A 25408-nucleotide genomic window follows, 5' to 3' on the forward strand; every position below is an offset into this window, starting at 1 on the left:
CTGAGTGCTTTGGACAGCAGACATGTACAACAATGGCTTACACTGGGAGATGTCACATGCCCCATCACCCAGAAGCTGCATGAAGAGACACTATGAAGAACTGCAGCAAGAAGAGGTACTTCTTCAGAGGACACAGTGTGTGCTCTGTGACAGGGACCACAGTGTTTCAGCAGTATTTGTCTTTTACACCACCCGAGCATCCAAGAGCCAAAGACAAAGGCGTAGTGGATATAAATGTGTTTTTGTTTTGATCCCAAGTGTGGGATATGAAACTACCTCATGAGGGTGCGTGCTGTTTGTCCAATAGAAAGGGAACTGCCTTGTGTGTGTTGGGGGGTGGGGAAGGGCATGGTCTTTGCCAGTCAAAAAAATCCTGTACAGACTATGGAAGGGCATAGAAATATCCCCCAAAACAAAGAGGTAGCTCTTGCATTGGTTCTCATTGCTTGGGCGCTCATCTCTTCACTTCTAAACACTCCTGGAGGGAAACACTCCAGAGAACGCTTCGCGGTTCCTGCTGCTGCAGTTGTGGTCACTTTTGCTGACTTGCACTTTGCTGTTTAATGGGTCTGCTGGAATCCTGATGAAGAGTAGAATTGCCCCCCAGGAACTGGGTCTAAAATGGTCTACCACTCCTGTTCCCTTTGACCTTCTCTCTCTCCTATCTAGGGTAGGTGGGTTGAAGGGGGAGGTAGAGCCATTAAAGAACCCCAAATAAAGTAGGTTTAAAATGATCAAAGCCTACAGAAAGGTGGGGATTGCATGTTTCATTCTTCTTCTTCTTTATTCTTGCTTCCAGAATTTTCTCATTCTACTCCCATAGCCAGAGATGTAATGGGTTTAGAGGTCCAAGAGTGAAAGAGAGGAATTGTTTTCTACTTAATATTGTCTGGCCATCTTATTAATTTGAAAAGTAAACCTCTTCCCTGGTCATTATTTTTTTTTTTTAACTTCTCGTACTACTAAAACTAGAGGCCGATAAAAGGGTGGCTACAAACTGCCGCGATGGATGCAAGTGTCGAGAAAATTGGTTCGGCCCCACAAAGCACTAAGAATGAAAAGTGACTCTCTCATTGGAATGCATATTTATCAGTATTGGGGAAGTCAGTTCTACCACACAACACAGATGAGTTGTAAAGCCCGATGATTCACTGCAGTGACCGATCAATACAGACCCAAAGTCTGAGTAGCACTGACGTAAATGTGTGAAGATGGGAGAATTACCGGAATTCTACAGGCCAGCTATGCTGTGTACACATACCAGACAGAGAGAATTTGTCCCAAAAGGTGGAATGCATTTGTCATGACACACAGGTATCCAAATTCTCCCTCTTGTTCCGTGTGTGTGTGGGGGGGGCGGGGGTGGTAGAAAGGGGAGAAAAAGGCACAGACAGATGGAGAGACAGAGAAAGAGAGAGATAGGCAGAGAGGGGAATCAGTGATTTTAAAATCTGGATGTATTTTTTTTCCTGAAAATGTCTGGGGCAGGCAGTGCAGGCTTGAAGTAGGAGCTATGATCCATGATATACTCAGGAGTTAACTCCCTCTAGGTCACTGGCCCCCAGCTTGAGCAGAGCACTATCCTTGAGATCATAATACGGCATCTGCTTTGCAGTCAGTAGGATGCAGAGAGGGAAGAAGGGTCAAAGGGCATGTATCAAAGGATGCTCCTGGGACCACCACGCAGCCCCTTAGTTTATAGCCCATATGGCAAGTTTGCAGTGTGGTTCAGGAGTTCTTGGGTTTCACTCTAGCAACACACACACACACACACACACACACACACACACGCGCGCGCGCATATATATTTGCCCTTAGCCTAAAGGAGCCAGAGGAATATAGTTTTCATTCCTAACATCCAGCTCTACAATTAAACATTCTAAAATGATTGAAGAAGAGAACACATGGCCATGAGAGCCATCAGTAGTCTTTTTCATGTGTTGCATTTTAAAACCCCTGGGGAAAAATGGAGATGTTGACAACAGAGGTTCCTGGGGGAAAGAGGGAGGCAAGGCAGGAGAAAATGGGCACAGAAGAAAACATCAATGATAGGAAGGCTTTGACTACATGTCTTGCTGTACATTTCATTGTGGACTGTGTGTTCATATTACCTACTTATAAATATACAATAAGAGTTTTCCCCCAAAATTAGTAAGTAAAAGAAAGAAAATGTTGCAGTCCTGAGCTTGGTAAGAACAGAGGAGCCATAGGGCCCAGTGGACTAACTCTGACAATTAGAATGACCTATGACCTAGTCAAAAAGAAGCCACAATTACTGCTTCCACTAACACAGGTCATTGAGAACTCCCAGATTCATAAAAACAGCACAAAGCAGGATAGCTGCTACAGGCTACAGGGCAAAAGTGGGATGCTTCAGCTGCCTGTGGGGAGCTGCAAGATGGAAAAGTTGTAACATTGTGCGTTGCACAACAGTCTGTACGTGCCCAAGGATACTGAGCTATGAAACAGATTAGATAAGCTCACAGTATTTTCAAACACAGTTATAAAACAAACTCAGCTGCTACATCTAACACAACCCAATTGTGTTATTAATACCATAAGCATATTCTTGGGTCCTATCTGCACTCCAAGGTCAGAGGCTTGCTCAAGGACAGAAAGCGGTCACCTGAGTGCCATTTCAGTATTCTTCCTCCTCCACAGTAAGACTAAAACAAGCTACTTTGTCAGGCACATTTTTCTCTCAACTTTCAGGTCCCTGCTTAACCTCGGGCAGACTGGACGCTACTGTGTTTAGGACACAGGATTTCCTTTATTTAGCATACCCAGTGATGCCTGAACATGGCTTCTACTGCTAGGGACATGTTTCCCAGAATAGGATGATGTCTTATTTGTGTGGTGTTTTAAATTTTGTTTTAGATTGAACTGTCCGTGGCAACTCTACCAGATATGATCACCAAACTCTGTCTTGGGGAACGTTGTTGTTGGTTCAGTTTTTTTTTTCCTCCAGTGAAAGATTAACCAGTACCCATGGGAAAATCTGACCATGAGTGATGTCATACCTAAGGAACTAGTCTTAAAGGTGGGTGTATGAGCTCACCAGGGCTGTGAACGGACTTCGTAGAAGCAGATGGGCACAACTGAAGCCATTAACACAGTCTGCAGAGGCCAGTCAGTCACAACGGAGAAAGCCTAGCTCATCTAAGAGAGAGCTAGGCAATAACCTACAAGTTAAAGCATAGTCAGCTGTACGTTGTACTCTAAAAGCAGAGGAGCAATCCTGTCATGTACACACGTGTGTCACCGACCTGTGTACGGGATGTCTGGAAGGCCTTGCTACGCTTTCTTCCCCCACTTCACTCTGGGCTTCTGAATGAGGGGCGCGAGCTGATCACACTTTCCACGTCTCTTTCCCAGTGTCCTCATTTTCTGACACTGGATGACTGATGCTGCTCTTGTCGGGTAGCTTAGTGCAGGTCATTTAATAATTTGGATCATTAACCTGGTGCATGACCCCAAATTTCACTCAGTCTGACGTTCCCAAAATAGCAGAAGGAGTCTGAGGAGCCGTTTTCCCCTGCAGATGGAAGTCTGAGGAGGCTGTCTTGGCTGCTCGCCCACCTAGCTGTGGACATGGGGAGAGGCCCTGAGCTACAGAAGAGAGCTAACGTTCCCTTCCCAGGCAAGATGCTTTAGATTTTTCTGGAGTGCTCGATGATTTGTTGCTGATAGCTTAACACAGTTTCAAAGCTCTAACTCCTTCGACACTTTCAAGCCATCCGTCCGCAGCCTGGTTGTTAATTTGTGGCCCATCTCACTTCAAACCCCTGTTTCACATTGCACAGCAGAAATACACTAATGAAGGATCTTCATTGGTAACAATTGTGGAAGTTTCCGCTCTTCTGGTGGCGCAGCCTGCCTGCAGAATTAGGAATGAGACTGTAGTCTGTGGAAAACTGGATGTTTCAGATCAGTTCTCTATAAACCTACTTTTCTGAATTAATCTGAAGACTCGGAGCAATTTCTAGACTCTGGGGGAAAGAAGGCGATAAGTATCTTCATGGCTCCTTCCTTGCCTGTGCCCAAAGCTACAGATGCTCTCTAAGGAAGTGGGGCATCCTCAGACTACAGAATTCCCAACCACAGCTTTGAATGTGTATCTGATCTCTGACCCTTGATTCTGTCTTTCTGCTGGTTTCTTCACCAAGTCATTTCTGACTCATCAGGTTTGGAGACTTAACGTCCCCCTAAGAGAGTGGAATGGAAGATGCCACAAGATATTCAGGACATCTAGAAATAGCCTGGTCTAGAAGGGAGGCCTGAGGCACTTGGGGTTTATTTCTGAGAAAAAAAAATGCTCCAAGAGGCACTTTTTTTTTTCTCTCCCTAGCATTGGTTGGGAGACACCATTCTCCACAGTCTTCCTCCAGGCTTCAGATGCTCCATTCAAGGATGTTTGGAGATCTAATGGCCACGGAAACAAGAGATAAGGATGCTTAGAAGTCGCTCCCTCTCCAGGAGAGTAAGGCCGCTCCTCTCTCTGGAGAACTGTCGTCTTGGAGGGAAGGATGGACACTGCCTAGCAGCTCTGTGTGAAACAGTCTTTACTGATCTTGAGATTCTCCTATAGTGTAAGCCCAGGGGACAGCTGGTCCCACTGTGACACCAGTCATTGCTCTACCTGACATTTGCGTTCTGATTAACAAGGTCTTTCTCTCTGGTCCCAGTCTCTTAGTATCTCAGTAGACATGGCGGGCTCAGTTGTTAGTGTGCAAACAGGGCAAAGCTCTCTCCGCCCATCCATTTCTGAATCGATAGCCGCCCCCCCTCAGTATTCCTGTAAGATCCCAGATTCTTGAGTAGAAGGACGTTATAAGAGCTCAGCTACGGAAAAGAGTAACAACACGGGGTCTTTTCTAGCGTCTTAGAAACTGATGGGGCCAGATGGTGATGGTGTGTGCCTTTAATGCAGGCACCCGGGAGACAGAGGCAGGAGTTTAGGTCGGCCCATTCTAAAGATCGAGTTCACGGATGGCCAGGGCTACACAGAGTAACCCTGTCTTGAAAACAGAAAACAAAAAGAAAAAAAGGAAGGCAGGGAGAAAAGAGAAAGAAACTGGACAAAGGTATGTGGAAAGGCCTCTGTTATCCAGCTGCATTTACCCTGGAAAGTTCTTATCAGTTAGAAGACTCACACTGGTATATTTCTCACTGTTTGTAAGAAGAAAGTGCCTTTGTTAGGAACATCTCAGAAAAAAAAATACACTGAATGAGAACAGCAAAAGAGACGTTAACTCAAAGCTTAGAGGAAAACTATTTTGTTGTAGAAATAGGCTAAACACGTGTTAGCCCTGAGATTTGCCGGAGAAAAAAAACAATTCCAAGATTTGGGGCCAAATTTAAAGCAAGCTTTATTAACTATTAAATATGACCAAGAGGTGAATGTTGGTCAGGGCCATTTCCTGGAATTTCCCAGCTGAGTGGCCTGTGACATGTGTTGCGGGGGGGTTTATAAAGACAAACCCTTAGCCACTGTACTTTCCCATGAAGCATTGCTATTTTTCAAGAACCACAACTCCCAGCATTCCAGGAGGTCACCTGATCCTTGGGCAGATGGGCTTTACAGGTTAATTTTCGAGAATTACACACAACACCACAGTTTGGAGGACATTGTACAGAAGATTATGTTAGAAGATTATGGCTGAGTTCAGGAAACCAACCAGGGAAAAACAAAACAAAACAAGCAGTGATGTAATATGAAAATATGTCCAACTAATCAAAACGGGAATATTTTGTTTTCCATGGAATAGAACATTATTGAAGTGTCTGAAGAGAGTGAGAAATACTTCTTTTCTTTTCATAGAAGTGTTTAGAATCCTACCAACTATACCTTGGGAACTAAACTGTGAAAAATAAAAACAGGCCTTGTCCCACCTTCAAACTTACCACCTTCAAACTAGCTTTGCACTTACCATTTTCCTGGAGGCTTTGCAGCAGGTGTTAAGCAACAGCTGATGACATATTATTCTAAAACAACCTACCTAATTGCATTTGCTGCCTCATCCAAGGAGAACAAAAGCACAGCAGGTGGTAAGAGCAAGCTTCTGAAGGAGAGGATGTCTTAAGTCTATGAGAAGCTCACCATTAGACACAGATGGGTTTTCCTGTGTGTGCAGTCGTTAGAAGGAAGACTCTTACATGAGGACTGGTGAGATGGCTCAATGGTTAAGAGCACTGGCTGTTCTTCCAGGGGACCTGGGTTCAATTCCCAGCCCCCACACGGCAGCTCAGACATACAATGTAGGCAGAAAACCAGTGCACATAAAATCAAAATAAATATTTTTTTTTAAAAAAAAGACTCTTGCATGCAAAACAAATACTGTGTGTAGATTTTATGATCCAGGGTATTGGTGGCATTGGGAAGCTCCAGTAGACTGACCCCAGCTAGGAGGGTATAAGAAATGTGTATTAACACATCCTTAGGGCAGCGCTTGTGCAACAGGTGTGACTCAAATGGCTGGTAATGTTCACTGTCCGATGCCTCACACTGGGTTCGGAGCTCCATGCTCACCCGGAGTTGATGTTCGCTCAGATACGTGGTTGTTGAATCGGTCACTGAAGCCCATTTTGTGTCTTTTTTTTTTTTTCTACTTCAGACACTTACTTTAAATTTCCTTGACTTTGCACTTATTTTCTCCCTTCTTCCACCAGGAAAAGTAAGGACAAGTCGTCTTCACTTCCATCTCAGTCTTCTTCGTCCACGGCATCTCACATTTCTGGTTTCCAAGGTTGCTTCCTCTTCTGTGCTACCATCTTGTTTCTTGCAGCCGTCTGTCATTCAGTGACTTTTCCTGTCACGTCTGCCGCGGAAAAGCTTTATGAGAACACCTACCTGCCATAGCAAGATGCTGATGCTGTAAGAGGGCCTCAGTGAACAGTTTTAAGATGAGTATGTTGTGGGGGCTGGAGAGATGGCTCAGCGGTTAAGAGCACTGGTGCTCTTCCTGAGGTCCTGAGTTCGAGTCCTGGAAACCACATGGTGGCTCACAACCATCTATAATGGGATCTGGTTCCGTCTTCTGTCATACACGTGAATAGAACACTCATATAAATAAATAATTAATAAGGTGAGTATGTTGTGCTCACTTAGGATATAAACCAATCTCTAGGCCCCCGGTTCTCAACCCATGGCTCATGGTCCCCTTGGAGTGGCATATCAGATGTTTACATTATGATTTATAATAACTAGCAACAAAAGGAACTGTATTAAAGGGTCACAGCAGTAGGAAGGCTGAGAACCACTGCTCTCCAGACCAACTGATGATCAATGAGATCCATAATCTTCAACCCCAAATTCACACATAATTTGTCAGGTACAAGTTGGTTTAGCTGAGACTGTCCCAGAAAATGAAGTAGATCTGATTATGGCTGAGCTGAAGAAGTCCCTTTTTTTTTTTTTAACTGACATCTGGTATACCTGGTCATATGCGTCCCAATGTGTTAAAATTTCTTTTTTAAAAGAAGATTTATTTTGAGTGTATCTGTGTGTGTCCATAGGATCTAGGAGAAGGTGTTGGACCCCCTAGAACTGAAGTTACAGGTTTCAGGCTGACAAAACATTATGTGGGTTCTGGGAATTGAACCCACGTTTGTGTGTGTGTGTGTGTGTGTGTGTGTGTGTGTGTGTGTGTGTGTGTATCATTTGTTTTGTGTGTATGTCGGGGGTGCTCACAGGTACATGCCACAGTGCACTTGTAAAGGTCAGAGGGCATCTTCTGGGAGTCTGTTGTTTTCCTCCATGGACTGAATTAGGTTTTCAGGCTCAGTGACAAGCACCTTGACCCATTGAGCCATCTCATTGGTCAACATCAGTGTTTCTTAACTCTGAATAGTATATCAGAGTGTGAAAGAAACTTGGCGTCTTGTTTCTCCAGATAGAATTTTTCAAAAGAAATTATTCATATTTTAAGAGTTTAATCATGGACAGGATATATATCTTCCTTTATAAAGAATATTGAGCAATATGACTTTGGGCTCTTTATATGTGTGAACCTTTGATCAAAAGTATTCTGGCCTATCTTTTCTCTTCAGCCATGTCTTACAATACAATTGCTCAGAATTTAAAACTACAGGCATACCTTAAAGATATTGTGAGGGCATTAGATCACATTAAGATGGTTGTGAGCCACCATGTAGTTGCTGGGAATTGAACTCAGGACCTCTGGAAGAGCAGGCGGCACTCTTAACCACTGAGCCATCTCTCCAGCCCAGGAAGACTTATTTTTTAGTGTGTCTGTGTGCGTGTGCCCATAGGATCCAGAAGAGGGTGTCTGACCCCCTAGAACTGAAGGTACAGAAGGTTTTGAGCTGCCTAATGTAGATGACTCATCGTGTTTACACAACATTGCTGTATATTAGATATGTAGGAATAGCATGCCTAACAATGTCCATAGTTTATTTACAATACTTTATTGCTAAAAATGTTAGTGATCATCTGAGCTCTCAGCGAGTTACTTATGCCTCTGTTGGTGAAGGGTCTTGTCTCTATGCCTGTGGCTGCTGACTGAGCAGTGTGGTGGCTGAAGGTTTCGAGGGCTGTGACAAGTTCATGTGACACCAGCTGCTTCCTTCTTTCACAATAGACTCCGTGTCTCTTGTGGCTTAGCCACATTTAAATAGTTTTATTTAACAGTACCTTCTCCCCCATCATTGTTTTATCCACGAAAATTATGTAATATGTTAAGCCAAAATAGATGCCATTTCAACACTCTTTCAAAGATGCATCGCTATGACAAACAGACTTCCTATCTAGAATTGGCTCCTCTGCAGGAAGCAATGTCATCCTTCCTAAATGTTTAATGTGAGATGACCTCCGTTCTGTCGTGTCGCCATGCTCCACGTCTACTTCCTGTTCTTATACTGTTCCTGCTGTTTCTTCAAGTGCTCAAAGGCTGAAATCACCTTCTTCCACATTCTCATTGAGGTTGGAATTAATGTTCATTTCTGCCCTAGCTCATATTCTCACTGGCATTCAGCACCGGGAACCCTCTCCTGGAGCTTTGCAGTTTGCTTCCTCCAGAGTGACTTGGTGGATCAGCGTCAATGGCAGCAGTAGCAAGATCACTGCCTGTTCCACATGCTGCAGGACGGATGTTTGTTCGCAGATATGAAAACAGCACTGACTTCACGGTACAGCTGTATCCCACATCATGGCTGGGCATGTGTACGATCAATGAGCAGTAATAACTTCTTAAAAAATGAATATGACTCAGCAGTAGGCTTAAAATACCCTGTGAGTCACGTTGTGAACACATGTGTTGACATCCAAACTCTGTTGTCTTGCTAATGAGGTGTTGGCAGAGTAGATTTAGGACGATTCACATAGCTCTAGGATTTTCTGAATGAGCCTTGGCATCAGCTTTAAGTCACCAATGATGCTAGCTGTCAACAAGAAAGCCAACATGTTCTTTAACTCTTCAAAGTTAGGCACTGACTTCTCAGTAGTTAAGAAAGGGCTCATCTTCCAATTTGACACTGGTTTGTCTACATGAAGACCAGAACATTTAGTGCAGTCCCCTTAGGTAGTTTCCTGCAGCTTCCACACCTGAGTGGGCGCTATTTCACCCTGTACCTTCTTCAACCTTATGATGCACCGTCTCTTCGGCCGAATCCTTACCTCTCTCAGTTTCCTACAGGTGGCAACAGTTAAAGCCTTATGCTAGTCTGAGCATTGACTTTCAGGACTCTTGTGGCTGGCTTGAGGACTAGAAGTTTCTCCACATTATACAGAAACTATTTGCTTTATTCATTCACGCGTCTGCTGCAGGACAAGGTTTAAGTTCCTTCAATAGCCACGTTGTGCGTTCACTCCTCAGCTAAGTGGTGTGCGCATCTAACTTTCAGGCTCCCTCAGCTTTTGACATGCTTGTTTCATTGACCCTGATCCTTTCTAGTGTTTTCTTTCTTTCTTTCTCTCTCTCTCTCTCTCTCTCTCTCTCTCTCTCTCTCTCTTTCTTTCTTTCTTAAATGGTGAGAGGCATGCAACTCTGTCCTTCATTTGAATCCTCAGAGGTCACTGTGGGTTTATTGATTGCCCTGTGCCCTAGTTTGCTTCTATTGCTGTGATAAACATTATGAGCCAAAGCAGCATGGGGTTTATTTGACTTACACTTCCACGTCACCGTCCATCCCCATCACTGAGGGAAGCCAGGACAGGAACGTAAGCCGGGTATCTGGGGTCAGAAACTGAAGCAGACCATGGAGGAAACCTGCCGCCTGGCTCCTTCCAGGCTCGTGTTCAGCATGCTTTCTTACATAAGCCAAGACCACCTGTCCAGGGCGCTCCTGCCCATAGAGAGCTAGACCCTCCTTCAACAATCAGCAACCAAGAAAATGCAGCACAGACCCGCACACAGGCCGGTCTGATAGAAGCAAGTCCTCGTTTGAGGTTCCCATCCTCCCCAATGTCTCTAGTTTGTGTCAAGTGGACAAAAACCAACCAGCACAGCCTAATTTGTGTGTGTGTGTGTGTGTGTGTGTGTGTGTGTGTGTGTGTGTGTGTGTGTGTGTGTCTCAAGAAGTAGGCAGGCTCATAGAAAACAGACAAAAGGAATGGCTTGTGGGTAGACACATCAGAAACACATTTATCAACTAATTTGGCTTTTGATATGGACACAGTGTGTAGTGCTCCAAATATACTGCAAGAGATACAGTAATGAAGAAAACACACGCTGAAGCAGGAACTGTCAAAAGATGACACAGAGACAAAAAGCCACACAAAGCATAGATGTGTCCTGTTGATTTAACTTCTACTGGTGAAGGTCATGCTAGTGCCTACTGTTTTGTTTTGTTTTTTCATTTATAAGCAAATGAACAATCTTATGTCTGCATCATTTTGGAAATGTATCAATGTAATAGAATAGATTTCTAGATGTAGAATTTGCCGCATGAAAAGATATGGGCAGTTAGGATTTTGGTAATAATTCTTCACCAAGTTTATGTCTATTATATTCCCATTAGCAATATGGAAATACCTCATTAGTGCACGAGCATCAGACTTTTGACTGCTATTCTGATAAGTGGAAAACAGGCCCAGTATCACTGTAATCTGGATTCATTTTTAGTGAGAGTGACAATATTTTAATATTCTCCAGTTGAAGAATTGTTTCTATCTGCACACATGGTGCATTTTTTCGTGATTGCTAATTAACAAAAGAGGGCCTAGCCCACTGTGGGCAGCGGCAACCCTAGGCAGAGGGCTCTGGGTTACCTTTGTTAATGGGTGATGTTTGCCTTGTAGGAATGTTTGACTCTTTTGTAGCCTCAAACTTACTGATCTTTTTGTCTGTGGATCCTGAATTTTGGATTAGAGCTGAGGAGGCAGTTCTCTACTTAGTGATTGCAACATACACTGCATTTATTAAGGAGTTTCTCTCATGATTTCTTATTGAGTGTATAATAGTTTATTTTCTGTTCCTATAACAAAATCTGGATACTTTATGAAGAAAAGGAGTTTATTTAGCTCACATTTCTAGAGACTGCAAGCCCAGGATCAGATAGCTATGTTTGTTTGGCTTTTAGTGATGCTGCTGGGCTGGCTTACAGCATGGGATCAGGGCTGCTGCGCAGGTCATGTGGGAGGGAAAGACAGCATAGTAAGACAGTGTGCCAGAGAGCAGGGAAGGACTGGGCTGGGCATTTTTATGAGGGCTTGCATTGCTGAGAACTCAATACACGAGACCAGCATTAATCTTCTCTGAGAGTAACCTCTGCAATGGGGTATCCACCTCTAATAAGCCCTCCCTGGTAAAGGTCCTGCCACCTGGCATGTTGCCATGTATGCAAACACTTTTAATTCTTATATCAAAGCCACATCCAGGACCACAGAAACATGCTTACAGTTTCACTATTTATATTCTCTCTCTCTCTCTCTCTCTCTCTCTCTCTCTCTCTCTCTCTCCCTCCCTCCCTCCCTCCCTCCCTCCCTCCCTCCCTCCCCAAACTTGAGATTTTGATGCTGTATGGTGGGGGATGTTGGTACAGCTTTAATTTTATATTTTAGACGGCTGGCTGACTTTTTTCACAATAATTATAAATCTATGTTCCATCTCTGCCTTTACTTAATCAAAGAGAAGACTTTGTATCATGGAAGTTCTAGAATGTTGTGAAGAATTACATAGGGAGGGAGGGAGGGAAGAAGAGAGGGAGAGGCAAGGGAGAAGGGGGGAGAGAGAGAGAGAGAGAGAGAGAGGGAGAGGGAGAGGGAGAGGGAGTGGAATAGAGGAGTGAAATCCCTGAGATGGTGTGAGAGCCCAGGTCCAGGAATACTTAGAAACAAGTAATAAAAGCTATTATCTGTTGGGGTACGTCAGGTAGCAGTGGGCTAGGTACCAGGCAGGTATGAAATAATCTCTTCCTCTGAAAAGGGGACTTCCTCTTTAAGATGGCACTTGAATAGCAAATAATGAAAGGTCAGGTTGTGCTTCAGCCAACTGGTTCTAACAAGTTGAAGTGGAAACTGTCTGCTAGTGGAAATTGGACACTCAGTGAATTAACTGCACGAAGATTCTTTCTGGTCTAGTAGGACATATCTGTGGGCCTACTTTCCCTCCTCCTAAACCCTTAGCCTTCATTAGCATGAGCACAGAGACCCACCCCACACTTTTTAACTGTGTCTTGAACTCCAGTAACCTTCCCTCCCTGGGATCACTTCACTCAGCCTCCTTTATTGATTACTACTATAATGGCCACTGGCTTTCTTTTATCATTTCATGACAACTCAGTGATTTAAGTTCTAAACTTACTCTCGTTTTAGTCTTGAAACTGAGACCCAGATATGTATGCCTTGCTCAAAGTCGTGCTAGTAATCTGAGTCCACACTCTTAAGTACAATTTTGTGTCCAACTGGTAGGAAATACTTGGTGCCTGCTGTGACCTAAACGCATGTTCAAATCCATGCGCAGAGAAGAGGTCCCCCAGCGCAACAGAGCTTGAAGGTGGGATCTTTGGAAAGGCAGAGAGGCCACAGGGCTCAAGTTCATGATTGGATTGTGAAATTGTGTGACAAAGAAAGAGAGGCCCTCTTGCTCCTCCTCCTCACCCTGCTGAGCGAGGTCACTGCACTGCTCCCTTCAGAAGGATGCATTCTAAAGCACCATCTTGAAATGAAAGCAACCCTCAGAAGGGTCCTGCAACTTGATCTTGATCTTCCAGCTTCCAGAACTGTGAAGCGTATACTTCTGTTCCCAATGCTGCTCCATATATAGTGCTGGGAGATAGATCAAGAAATCAACACGAGGGCTGGAGAGATGGCTCAGTGATTAAGAGCACTGCCTGCTCTTCCGGAGGTCCTGACTTCAATTCCCAGCAACCACATGGTGGCTCACAACCATCTATAGTGTGATTTGATGCTCTCTTCTGGCCTGCAGGTGTACATGCGGGCAGAACACTGTGTATATAATAAAGAAATAGATGAATCTTCTTTTTTTTTTTTTTAAAGCATGTTCTTCCAAAAAAAGAAAGAAAAGAAGAAAGAAAGAAGGAAAAAGAGAAAGAAAGAAATCAACACAAAAAAGTAGACAGCTAGGCAAAGGGTGAGCTGCCGCAGAAGCGGAATGGACATTGAATAATAGACACAAAATTGAAATTGCGGAGAGAGGCATGTGATTCCATTTGCCTTTGCTTCGCTCCAGTTGCCAAAGGCTAGTCAGGTCACTGTCCCTCTTTGTCCCCACTGGACTTAGTGTCCCAAGGCCCAGATGAAAGCTTTGAGCCAAGATCACCCTTTGACTCGCCCTCAGTTGGCTGGTCTACAGGTCACTCATCCATCCATGTGTCTTGGCTAGGATTCTGGTAGCCGGTTGCCCATGGCTCAGACCCGTGGGAGCAGCCAGAGAAAACAGTCTTATGACTTATGAAAGAGTATAGATTAGCTAGATAGAAGATGCTAATAAACAGGTCTTGCATTGTGAAAGGATGGTGAACCTTAGTCTAGCACATACTCGATAAAAGCTCATTGCACAATAGGTACTGGGTTACCAGACTGAACTCCATCCTAAGCCAGGACCCTGAAGGTAGGGAGCGTGATTTCATCCTTCAGCTCATCTCAGCAGTAACTGGCATTGAGCCCCGGGTAAGCTGTTTATTAAACCATTGTTGCGTGGGTTAATTAACGATGAAAGGTATTTCTTGGTGTCCTTGTGGATGTCGTGCTTTTCCCCTGGGCCATGTGGCATCTGTTAGTGACATAGATCACACTCCTATTTGAAGGCTTCCTTCACCTCCTCAGTGAAGCTTTCTCTAGTTCTTGCCTACAGTCAGCTGCTCCCTTTCTAATTCGACAGTGTATGTAGTTGGACTTATAGCAATAACACACACGATCTACTGTTTTCCCTCAACGTCCATGTATTCAACTCTATACTATATCGTAAATCCATCTGTATCCTGAACTCTAACAGAAATGCTCACGTCTTATTCCTAGACAAGCACTCACGTTTGTAAATGTAAGAACAGTTTACTTCTTTCCCTCTAAACCCACTGTGTGTCACTTTCTCCCTGTGGCAGGATGCTTCACACAGTGGGAAGAATTGTTTCTTTGGGCTTGTGGTTTAGAGAGCTGTGGCCCCCTGGGTAGGGAAGTCACGTCAGCAGGGGCGTCTGCTCAGCTGTCATGGCAGGGGCATGGAGCTGCCTGCTCACGTAGTGGAGAATTGCAGACCAGAGAGGGGTGAACGCAGACACTCATCTGGCGTTCTCTACATTTTTTTTTATTTGACATGGGGCTCATATCCATGGGGTGGTCCTACCTCTTCACAGTTGAGCCTTTCTGATAATCTGCCCAGAGGTGTATATCTTAGATTCTTTTTTTTAATTAACTGATTTTTACATATACATTTATATTATTACACATATATACAATAAACTACCTACAGCAAGAAGAACCACAAAACAATCAGGAATTTTATATATATATATGTTACATTCACAGTGATTAGGCTATTTGTATTTGGCAGCCTTGAAGAAACCATCTTTCCTATCTTGGTGAGTCTAGAGTTCTGACCATAAGTCAATATCTATCATATCTCATCATTATCAACTTAAAACATCTATCTAGACCTAAAAACATCTTGACCCCTAAACAACTAAGCTTAATGTAAACTAAACTATCTGGTCTTCAACCCCATCAGAGACTTAAGAAGGAATAAAATTAATTACCTGAGTATACAGGGAGTGCAGCTTCCCCAATGAGAAGATGACAGAGACAGTTTGCTGCCTGAACAGTCACCCAAAACTCTCTATAAGGTTGGAGCATCATCTTCCGCCATATCTGAGATTCTAATCAAGTCAGTCTGGCAGTGAAGGCTGAGCACTACAGTTTAATGTCAGAAAGCACTGCACATGACATGCTAATCCATCTGACTTCTTCAGACAAGAAGTGGGGGATTTCTTGTCAAGTCAAAGTAGATGGAGCGTTGTGATGATTTTTCTACCGAATCCTTAGCTTAATGCAGATTTACACATACCCAACTTAAAAGGAGTAAAACATACCTATTGCGTGGAAAGTGGAGAAGTAACTGAAAACATCATTTTGTTCTTTTGAAGTAGCATTTAACTCTGTGGAGCAGGCTGGCCTGAAACTCATCACATAGCCTAGGCAGGCTCCATATGATCCTCCTACCTCAGCCCCTCCAGTGTTCGGAGGGGTATGTCCACTCAGGTATGTGTGGACATGAGTTCTAAGGGAGACCTCATTATCGTTAGGTGTTCCAGTCTGTGACTGAGTGGTGGCCAGAGTAACTCTATATCTTTCTTTGAACACACATTATATAGTTCTTCAGCCCTTTGTTTAAAAATCAAGTATTTCAGCCAGGCAGTGGTGGCACATACCTTTAATCCCAGCACTCGGGAGGCAGAGGCAGGTGGATCACTCTGAGTCTGAGGCCAGCCTGATCTACAGAGGTAGTTCTAGGGCAGCCAGGTCTATACAGAGAAACAAACAAACAAACAAACAAAAAACCAAAAGCAAAAGCAAAATCAAGTATTTCTGCTTTGTATTTAGTCTGAGATTATTTTTAAAGTTGCCAGAAGGCATAAACATCCAAACAGCTAAAATCTCACATTATCAGCCTCCCCCTTTCCTATGACCCACACCCACCTAGCTGAAAGCCTTAAGAAAGCAAGAACAAACAACACCCAGAGTGAATAGACTCAAATAGCCAAACTAAGGAATGAAATCAATTAAATAAAAACAAAAAAAATGCAAAAATCAATAAAGTAGTTTGTTCTTTGATAAAAATTAGCAAGATTGACAAACATTTAGCCAAATTACCCAAAAGAAAGAGGATGTAAATTAATAAAATTAGAGATGAAAGGGGAGACACTGAGGAAATTTAAAGAATTGTAAGGTCATGTTTAAAAAAATCTATATTCTACCAAACTGAAAAATATAGAAAAAATGGATGACTATCTAATATCTATAACCTACCAAAGTAAAGTCAAGATGAAGTAAATAATTTAAACAGGGCCATACCACCCAATTAAATAGAAGTAGTAAATAAATATTTCTAAACTTAAACAGTCTAGGACCAGATGAATTCAATGGAGAATTCTACCAGGTCTTCTACTAGAACTAACACAATATTCCTCAAAATTGTTTCATAAAATTGAGACTGAAGGAATATTCCCAAATTATTTTTACAAAGCCAGTATTATCCTAATACCAAAACCAGATCAAGACTCAACAACAACAACAAAAAAAAAAAACCTCAGATTCTCTGAGCAACAAATATACAAATATTCTGGGGGTGAGGGAGGACTGGGAAACTAAATTTCATGACTCGTCAACAAGATTGTCCACCGAAATGAAATCAGCTTCATCGCAGAGAAACAAGATTGGTTCAAAATACATAATCCACACAAGATTGGTTCAAAATACATAATCCACCGCATAGACTCAGGGCAGAAATCACACGATCATCTCATTAGATACAGGAAAGACTTTTGACAAAATCCAACATCCCTTCAGGATCAAAGTCCTGACAAGATAAGGCATAATAGGGCCATATGTCTGTGTAATAAAGGCAATTTGCAACAAACTTGCAGCAAACATCATTCTAAACCCAGAGAGACTCGAAGCATTTCCACTAAGTCATGAACAAGATGAGGATGTCTGCACTCTCTAACCCTGTTCAATATAGGTCTTGAAGTCTGAGATAGAGCAACAAGACGGTTGAAGGAGATCAATGGGTTACAAATAGAAAAAGAAGAAGCCAAAGTATCTGTGTGCAGATGATGTGATTTTATACCTAAAGACTCTACCAAGAAACCTGTATAGCTAATGAATACCCTCAGCAAAATAACAGGGTACAAAAGCAACACACAAAAATCAGTACTCCATCAACAAATGCACAAGGAGCATTTTCGCAACAGGTTTGCCACCAGAATGCAGGTGTTGTGAAAGCCACGGCTAATTCAAAACCAAAAAGGGAAAGGAAAAGACTCACATCAACATCGTCGTTGTTGGACATGTAGATTCCGGCAAGTCCACCACAACCAGCCACCTGATCTACAAATGTGGTGGAATCGACAAGCAAACCATGGAAAAGTTTGAAAAGGAGGCAAGTATAATACAAAGGGAAGCCTGGAAGGATGAAAATTCTTGTAAGCAGAGTATGTTTCTTAAGAACTAAAGGCTTGAGTGTACTAATCATAAGTTATTTGCAGATGGGAAAAGGCTTCTTTAAGTATGCCTGAGTTTTGGACAAACTGAAGGCTGAGTGTGAGCATGGTACCACTATTGATATCTTCCTGTGGAAATTTGAGACCAGCAAATACTATGTGACTATTATTGGTACCCTAGGACACAGAGATGTCATCAAAATCATGATTACAGGCACATCTCAGGTATGTAAAAATTTACCAACTCCTAACTTTTGGGATATTCTAGTGAGAGTGCTTTACCTTTAATTAACATAGTATGGTTCCCTTATTTCTCATAGGCTGACTGTGCTGTCTTGATCGTTGCTGCTGATGTTGGTGAATTTGAAGCTGGTATCTCCAAGAATGGGCAGACCCGTGAGCATACCCTCTGGCTCACACCCTGGGTGTGAAACAGCTGAATTGTTGGTGTCAACAAAATGGATTCCACTGAGCCACCCTACAGCCAGAAGAGATACGAGGAAATCGTTAAGGAAATCAGCACCTACATTAAGAAAATTGGCTACAACCTTGACACAATAGCATTTGTGCCAACTTCTGGTTGGAATGGTGACAACATGCTGCAGCCAAGTACCAATATGCCTTGGTTCAAGGGATGGAAAGTCACCCATAAAGATGGCACCACCAGTGGCACCACAGTGCTGGAAGCTTTGGATTGTATCCTGCCACCAGCTCATCCAACTGACAAGGCCCTGCAACCGTCCCTCCCTCTGACTGCCCCTCCAGGATGTCCATAACATTGATGGTAAATAGAACATTAGGGTACTGGACTGAGCTGCTTTGAGGTGTGTCCAATTTTCTTCACTAATATATTGTAATATCTTAGGCATTGTCACTGTCCCTGTGGGCTGAGTAGAGACTGGTGTTCTTAAGCCTGGCATGGTGGTTACCTTTGCTCCAGTCAATGTCACAACAGAAGTCAAGTCTGTTGAGATGCACCATGAAGCACTGAGTGAAGCTCTTCCTGAGGACAATGTGGGCCTTGATGTAAAGAACGTGTCTGTCAAAGATGTTAGATGTGGCAACGTTGCTGGTGACAGCAAAAATGACCCACCAATGGAAGCAGCTGGCTTCACTGCTCAGGTGATTATCCTGAACCATCTAGGCCAAATTAGTGCTGGCTATGCCCCTGTACTGGATTGCCACACCGCTCACATAGCATGCAAGTTTGCTGAGCATAAAGAAAAGATTGATCGTCATTTTGGCAAGAAGCTGGAAGCTGGCCCTCAATTCTTGAAGTCTGGTGACCCAGCCATTGTTGATGTGGTCCCTGGAAAGCCCATGTTGTTGAGAGCTTCTCTGACTATCCCCCACTGGGTCATTTTGCTGTTCGTGACATGAGGCAGACAGTTGCTGTGGGTGTCATCAAAGCTGTGGACAAGAAGGCTGCTGGAGCTGGCAAAGTCACCAAGTCTGCCCAGAAAGCTCAGAAGGCTAAATGAATATTATCCCTAACACCTGCCACCCCAGTCTTAATCAGTGGTGGAAGAACGGTCTCAGAACTGTTTGTCTCAATTGGCCATTTAAGTTTAATAGTAAAAGACTGGTTAATGATAACAATGCATCGTAAAACCTTCAGAAGGAAAGGAGAATGTTTTGTGGACCATTGTGTGTGTGTGTGTGTGTGTGTGTGTGTGTGTGTGTATGTGTGTGTGTGTGTGTGTGTGTGTGTGTGTGTATGTGTGTGTGTGTGTGTGTGTATGTGTGTGTGTGTGTGTGTGTGTGTGTGTGTGTGTGTGAGAGAGAGAGAGAGAGAGAGAGAGAGAGAGAGAGAGAGAGATTTAAGTTATTAGTTTTCAAAGTAAGTACTTTTTAATGGAAACAACTTGACCAAAAATCTGTTACAGAATTTTGAGACCCATTAAAACTAGTTTGATGAGAAAAAAACAAAAAACAAAACAAAACAAAAAATACACAGGGAGAGAAAGAAACAAGGAAAACAAAACCATCCATAGTATCTTCAAAACACATTTCAGAATAAATCTAAGAAAGTGAAAGGCTTGTATAATAAAAACTGTATGACACTGAAGAAATAATTAAGAAGATACCTGAGGAGGGAAAGACCTCCCATGCTCATGGACTGGTAGATTAATATTGTGAAAACGGCATCCTACCAAAAACAATTTGAAGAGTCGACACCATCTCCATCAGTGTCCCAATATAGGTCCCCACAGAAATGGAAGGAATAATCTTAAGCTTCATATTGAAGCACCGAAAACTCAGAATGTCTAAAACAATCATGAATAATAAAGAACTTCTGGGGACATCACCCTTCCTGATTCTGGCTGGGCTATAGAATGACAGTCATAAGTAAAAGCACGATGTTGGCATAAACACTGGCACACTGAGCAACGGAACAAAACAGAGAACCCAAAAGTAAGTCCACACACCTGAAAATACTTGTTTTTTTTTTAAAGGCCAAAAATCTACACTTCAATATCTTAAAAAAAAAAAATAATGGTGCCGGTCAAACTGGATAGCTGCATGCAGAAGAATGGAAATAGATCCATTTCTATCATACTGCACAAAACTTAACCGCAAATGGATCATGGACCTCAACATAAGACCGAATGCCCTAAATCTAATAGTGGAGGAAGCAGAGAATAGGTTTGAACTTATAGGCATGGGGAAGAATGTTCTGACCAATGGGACCACATAAAACTAAAAGCTTTTGTACAGCAAAGGACACCATCAATCAAACAAAGATGCAGTCTATGGAATGGGGGGGGGGGGAAACGTGACCAATTGTACATCTGACAGATGGCTAGTACCTAGACCAGACCAAGAACTCAACAAGAAAGAAACTGCATGTACAATAAAACTCAAACATACACAAAAGAAAACAACTCAAGAACATGCATTTAAAAGTGGGGCATGGAACTAAACAGATTTCACAGAAGAGAAACACTTGGATAAAACTGTTAATTGCTAGCCGTCAGGGAAATGTGAATTAAAACTATCTTGGCCAAGTCAGGATGGCCAAGAAAAAAAACAAAACAAAACAACAAACAAAGCAAAAAAGACAAATGCTAGCATGCTGTTCTGTGTCCAGTGCAGGGTGGGTGTCCTGGGTCCCACATCCTGCGACTGGTCCAGGGACTGTTTGCCTCTGGATGGGAACGGATGACCTCAGATCAAAGGTCCTAAGGACCCATTTCTCCATCAAGGGCAGTTAGAGCGATTTAAGGTGAAGCTTGCAGCCTAGGCACTAGGCCAGGTTTCTGGGTTCTTGGGGGGGCGGGGGAGGTGGAAAATGAGTTTTCCGCTGAGTGTCATGGCTTAGTTCTTTCTAGAATGAGACTGCAGGTCTCAAAAGGCAATGGAGACCCTGGAGCTCAGCAAACCTGTGATGGTACCAAGTGTTTCAGCTTCTTGTTTGAGCTGCTGTGCCAGGCACAACAGAAGTAGGCGATGTCTGAAACCCATTGGCAGGCAGGTCCGGTGAGACACAGGCCTGATGGGTCTTCACCAGGGATCAGCATCAACCTAGCTAGTGGCAATGGTGGAGCAGGCCTGACCACCAGCATGCAGCAGCAGTCTCTGCCCCCCTCCCCCCTGGAATAAATGGAGTCTCAGAGGATCGTAGTGGAAGAATGTTGAGCAAGAAAATACAAGCCCCACCCACCCTGCAAGCTAGCCAACCTTTATTTATAAACCCTGGGCAGTGGGGAGGGGTTTTGAGGGTGAATGTGTCTAATTCTCTAAGGCTAAGGGTACCAAGATACTTAATCTACATACATTGGTACAGTAACGTGGGGATCCTATCACAAGGAGAAAACAGCACTTAATTATCCTGTGTGTGACTTCTAGGTACAAATAAAAGTCATTTGCTAGAGGCTAAGATCTCAACATAGGGTGAGGTACTTCCAGGAATTCCCTGTGCTTGTTGAAATTTCTTATCAGGAAAGGGTATGTCCTGTAATTTTCCTTTCGGGCTATGTGACAAGCCTTAGGAAATATGGGGTTACCAGATTAGGTGGAGTGAGAGCCTTGCTAATAAAAGGGAGTCTGCCTTCATAGAGTGAGCTTGGAACAGCTATCTGGAGAAGTCAGATGTTAACCTTATCCAGCTGAGTCCCACACTAGCAGATTCTGGTGAAGATGTTGGGAAAAGGACACCCTTAATCTTGCTAGGGGGAAGTGCAAAGATGTGCAGCCACTACAGAGCCCAGGGCGGAGGGGCTGAGCCAAATCAGTCCTAAGGATACACCAAAGGGCTCTGTAGCTTTCTACAGACATACTTGCTCATCCATGTTCACTGCTGTTCTATTCACAGTAGCCAGGAAACAGAAACAGCCTAGACGCCCATCAGCTGATGAATGGATAATGTAAACGTGGTACATTTACACAATGGGCTAGTCTTCCCTGGGTAGTCAGAGCAGATACTCGTCATTATCAAAGGTGATGCTTCTCATCAGGTGTCACCTTCAGAGAGTTAACCTATCACAGCTCTAAATTTAGCACTGTTTTGCTGTTGTTGGTTGGTTGTTTTTGTTTTTGTTTTAGCTCATCTCCCCACTCTTATGTCTGGAAGTTCTAGACGGCATGGGGTTGCTTTTTAGATTTGCTCACCGTTCAAGAAGTCAGCACAGTGAGTGGCTCCCATGAAGGCAAGATGGAATCACGTTCTGCCTGGAAGTGTTAAGTTGTTCGTGGGTTGTTTTTTTTTTTTTTTTCCTCTTCTCAGGAGATGGTAGAAATTCTTAGCCATGACTACACTGACACCATTGAATACAAGAGGAGGAACATACCAGGAAGTTATCAAGAAGTGTGAGTCCTGTCCTCAGAACCGAAGGCTGAGGGAAGGCATGGAGGAGGGAGGGCACTTTCTTAGTATTATACTGTCCCTGTTGGGCAGCAGGAGAGAACAAGCTGCACGAAGCACATGGTGAGTGCCTCGGGCCTTCAGAGAACTTTAGATCCTGCAAGAAGAACGTGAAAAACAAAACCATAAAACCCTTCAGGACGCAGGTGGAAGATGGGGGTGTACTAGTGACTTCACTTGTCCAACTTTAGCCACTGTCTTCGTCTTCCTAGGCCATCTGCATATTTCTTTGGTTATAGCCTCATCGAGTGTGGAAACTTGTGTTAGCAGATGATGTCTTCTGACTTAGTTATTGATACCGATGGCTATGCATCCCCCCCTTCTCCACTAAGCCTGTCAGGGTTGACTAGAACTATTGTCATAATTCATCTTTTTCATATGACCTCTTCACCAATACCACGTCTGTCATGAATCATGACAGATCTATTCCTTAATTCCTTTGGATCCGGAATTTGGTAGAAACTTCATCAGTGTGCTTTGATTCAATTCTATATTTTTCATTTAGGTTCAAATGGTTATTTGAATCAATAAATAGACCTTAAATGGAAAAAAAATGACCATTCCATGTAAATAATAAAGTAGCATTTTAAAGTTCAGCTGCAAGTTTGTTACAGAAGTCTTCAGGGAATGGATTAAACTAGCCCCAATAGCCTTCTTCCATGACCAGCTTGGATGGACAGCTATAAATAGCACAGTGAACTCCGCTTACAAGGCTGCAAGCAAAAACCTTTCTGTTATAAAGGACTTTTGTTCTTTGTGGACAGGCAATTATTCTGTGGTGTTTCTGAAGCTGGAAGCCGAGGAAAGCAGTTTGTCAACAGCGTAATACAAGGTTAATGTATTCGATAAAAGTTCCACTCAAAAAATGGCACATATATTTATTATGTATTGATTTATTTACATATGCAATAATGACTTTCATGTTGACAAAGCCATCAACAATGTATTATTTATTAATATTTTCTGGCTAGGATAAATAACATAATGTTTAAAAGTTGGGAAGTATTCCAATGTAAAATTATTTATGCTCTTAAAAACTATTATGTTGCCCAGTGCAGTAATCCCAGCACTTGGGGAGGCAGCAGAAGGTGGATCGCTGTGAGTTCAAGGCCAGCCTGGTCTACAAAGCGAGTCCAGGACAGCCAAGCTACACAGAGAAACTCTGTTTTGAAAAATAAAAAAAAAAAAAAAGGAAAGAAAAGAAAGAAAGAAAACTATCATGTTAAAAGCAAAGGAGTAATGAGTAGTGATGGTGAACCCTGGGAAAAGAAAAAGGGGCTGGGGTGGGGAGTTGGGGAAGAAATAGCAAAACCGAAGTCTATATGAGAGCACAACTTACCCACAAAAACCCATTCCTTGATATGTCAATTTTAAAAAGACATGCAAAAGGTTATTTTATTTATTAATTATGTTTGCTGATGAAAGTATGGCAATAAATATATAATGGCTAAAAGATGAAAGAAAAATACCCCACATCTTACCATACATAAATAGCTATTAGAAATAGTGTTTTGTTTTATCTGAGCTGAGGTCTCCCAGGCCATCCAACAACATGGGCTATCCTCTAAGTGTACCCACTTCCATTGCACAAGGACAACTTGAAATTTCCAAATGAGTGCTCGAGACCTAACATTTTCACTTCAGGGTAAGACCAAAAAAAAAAAAAAATTCCTTCTTTCACTTCTGGAGTACATGAAGCAACTCTGTCGTTACAAAGTCACAAGAGCCAACAAGGTGTTGGCAGACAAAGGGAAAGAACGAAACAGCAGCTTACAGACTGGGAAAAGATCTTCATCAATCCTACATCCTGTAGGAGGCTAATATCCAAAATATTTGAAGAATTCAAGATATTGAACACCAACAAACCAAATAATCCAATTAAAAATGGGGCACAGATAACTCTGAGTGTTTGGTCCTTCCACCCTTTTTCTGCACTGTCACCATGGTGTTCATGAATGTCCTGTCAGATGCTCTCAAGATCATCGACAACACTGAGAAGAGAGGCAAACGCCAAGTGCTCATCAGGCCCTGCTCCACAGTCATCATCTGGTTCCTAACTGTGATGATGAACCATGGCTGCATTGGTGAATTTGAGATCACTGATGACCACAGACCTCGGAAATTCTGTGACCCTCACAGGCGGCTGAACCAGTGTGGAGGGATCAGCCCTAGGTTTGATGTGCAACTCAAGGATCTAGAAAAATGGCTCCCATTTTTTCTGCTCCCATCCCATCAGTTTGGCTTCATTGAACTAACAACCTCAGCTGGCATCATGGACCATGAAGAAGCAAGATAAGAACATACAGGAGGGAAAATCCTGGGATTGCTTTTTCTAGAGATGCGGGACAAATAAAAAGTCTCCATGGACTGTGCTCAGGGTCAGTCCATTTGAAAAAAAAAGTGTGTGTGTGTGTGTGTGTGTGTGTGTGTGTGTGTGTGTGTACAGAGCTAAACAGAGAATTCTCAATAGAGGAGTATCGAATGGCTGAGAAACACTTAAATATTCAATATCCTTAGTCATCAGGGAAATGCAAATGATAAAGACTCTGGGATTCCATCTTACACCCATCAGAATGACTAAGATCAAAAACTCAAGTGACAGCACATGCTGGTGGATGTGGAGAAAGAGGAATACTCTTCCACTGACGGTGGGGGTGCAAACTAGTACAATCACTTTGGAAATCAATCTAGAGCTTTCTCAGAAAATTGGGAATAGTTCTACCTCAAGACCCAGTTATACCACTTCTGGAAATATACCCGAAAGATGCTCCACCATACCACAAGGAAATTAACTCAACTATGTTCATAGCAGCTTTATTCATAATAGCAGCAAACTAGAAATAACCCAGAAGTCCCTCAACTGAAGAATGGCTAAAGAAAAATGCAGCACATTTACACAATAGAATACTA

General features: G+C 42.9%; 1 protein-coding gene and 1 pseudogene across 2 annotated transcripts; both read left to right on the forward strand.

Annotated features, from left to right (window-relative positions):
• Positions 1 to 8848: 8848 nt before the first annotated feature.
• On the forward strand, positions 8849 to 19259 carry LOC311580711 (elongation factor 1-alpha 1-like; annotated as a pseudogene). The gene is made up of 5 exons (XR_014783542.1): positions 8849 to 8941; positions 17442 to 17573; positions 17680 to 17859; positions 17955 to 18418; positions 18500 to 19259. The product of XR_014783542.1 is annotated as an elongation factor 1-alpha 1-like (transcript).
• A 5181-nt stretch (positions 19260 to 24440) lies between these two features.
• On the forward strand, positions 24441 to 24794 carry LOC311580538 (small ribosomal subunit protein uS8-like; the record flags this gene model as incomplete). The annotated part of the gene is made up of 1 exon (XM_084752192.1): positions 24441 to 24794. The coding sequence occupies one exon, from the start codon at positions 24441 to 24443 to the stop codon at positions 24792 to 24794; it is 354 nt and encodes a 117-aa protein (XP_084608318.1).
• Positions 24795 to 25408: the final 614 nt, after the last annotated feature.

The sequence above is a fragment of the Acomys minous genome (assembly GCF_964271855.1).
Source record: "Acomys minous genome assembly, chromosome: 13".
In the NCBI taxonomy this organism is placed as follows: Eukaryota; Metazoa; Chordata; class Mammalia; order Rodentia; family Muridae; genus Acomys; species Acomys minous.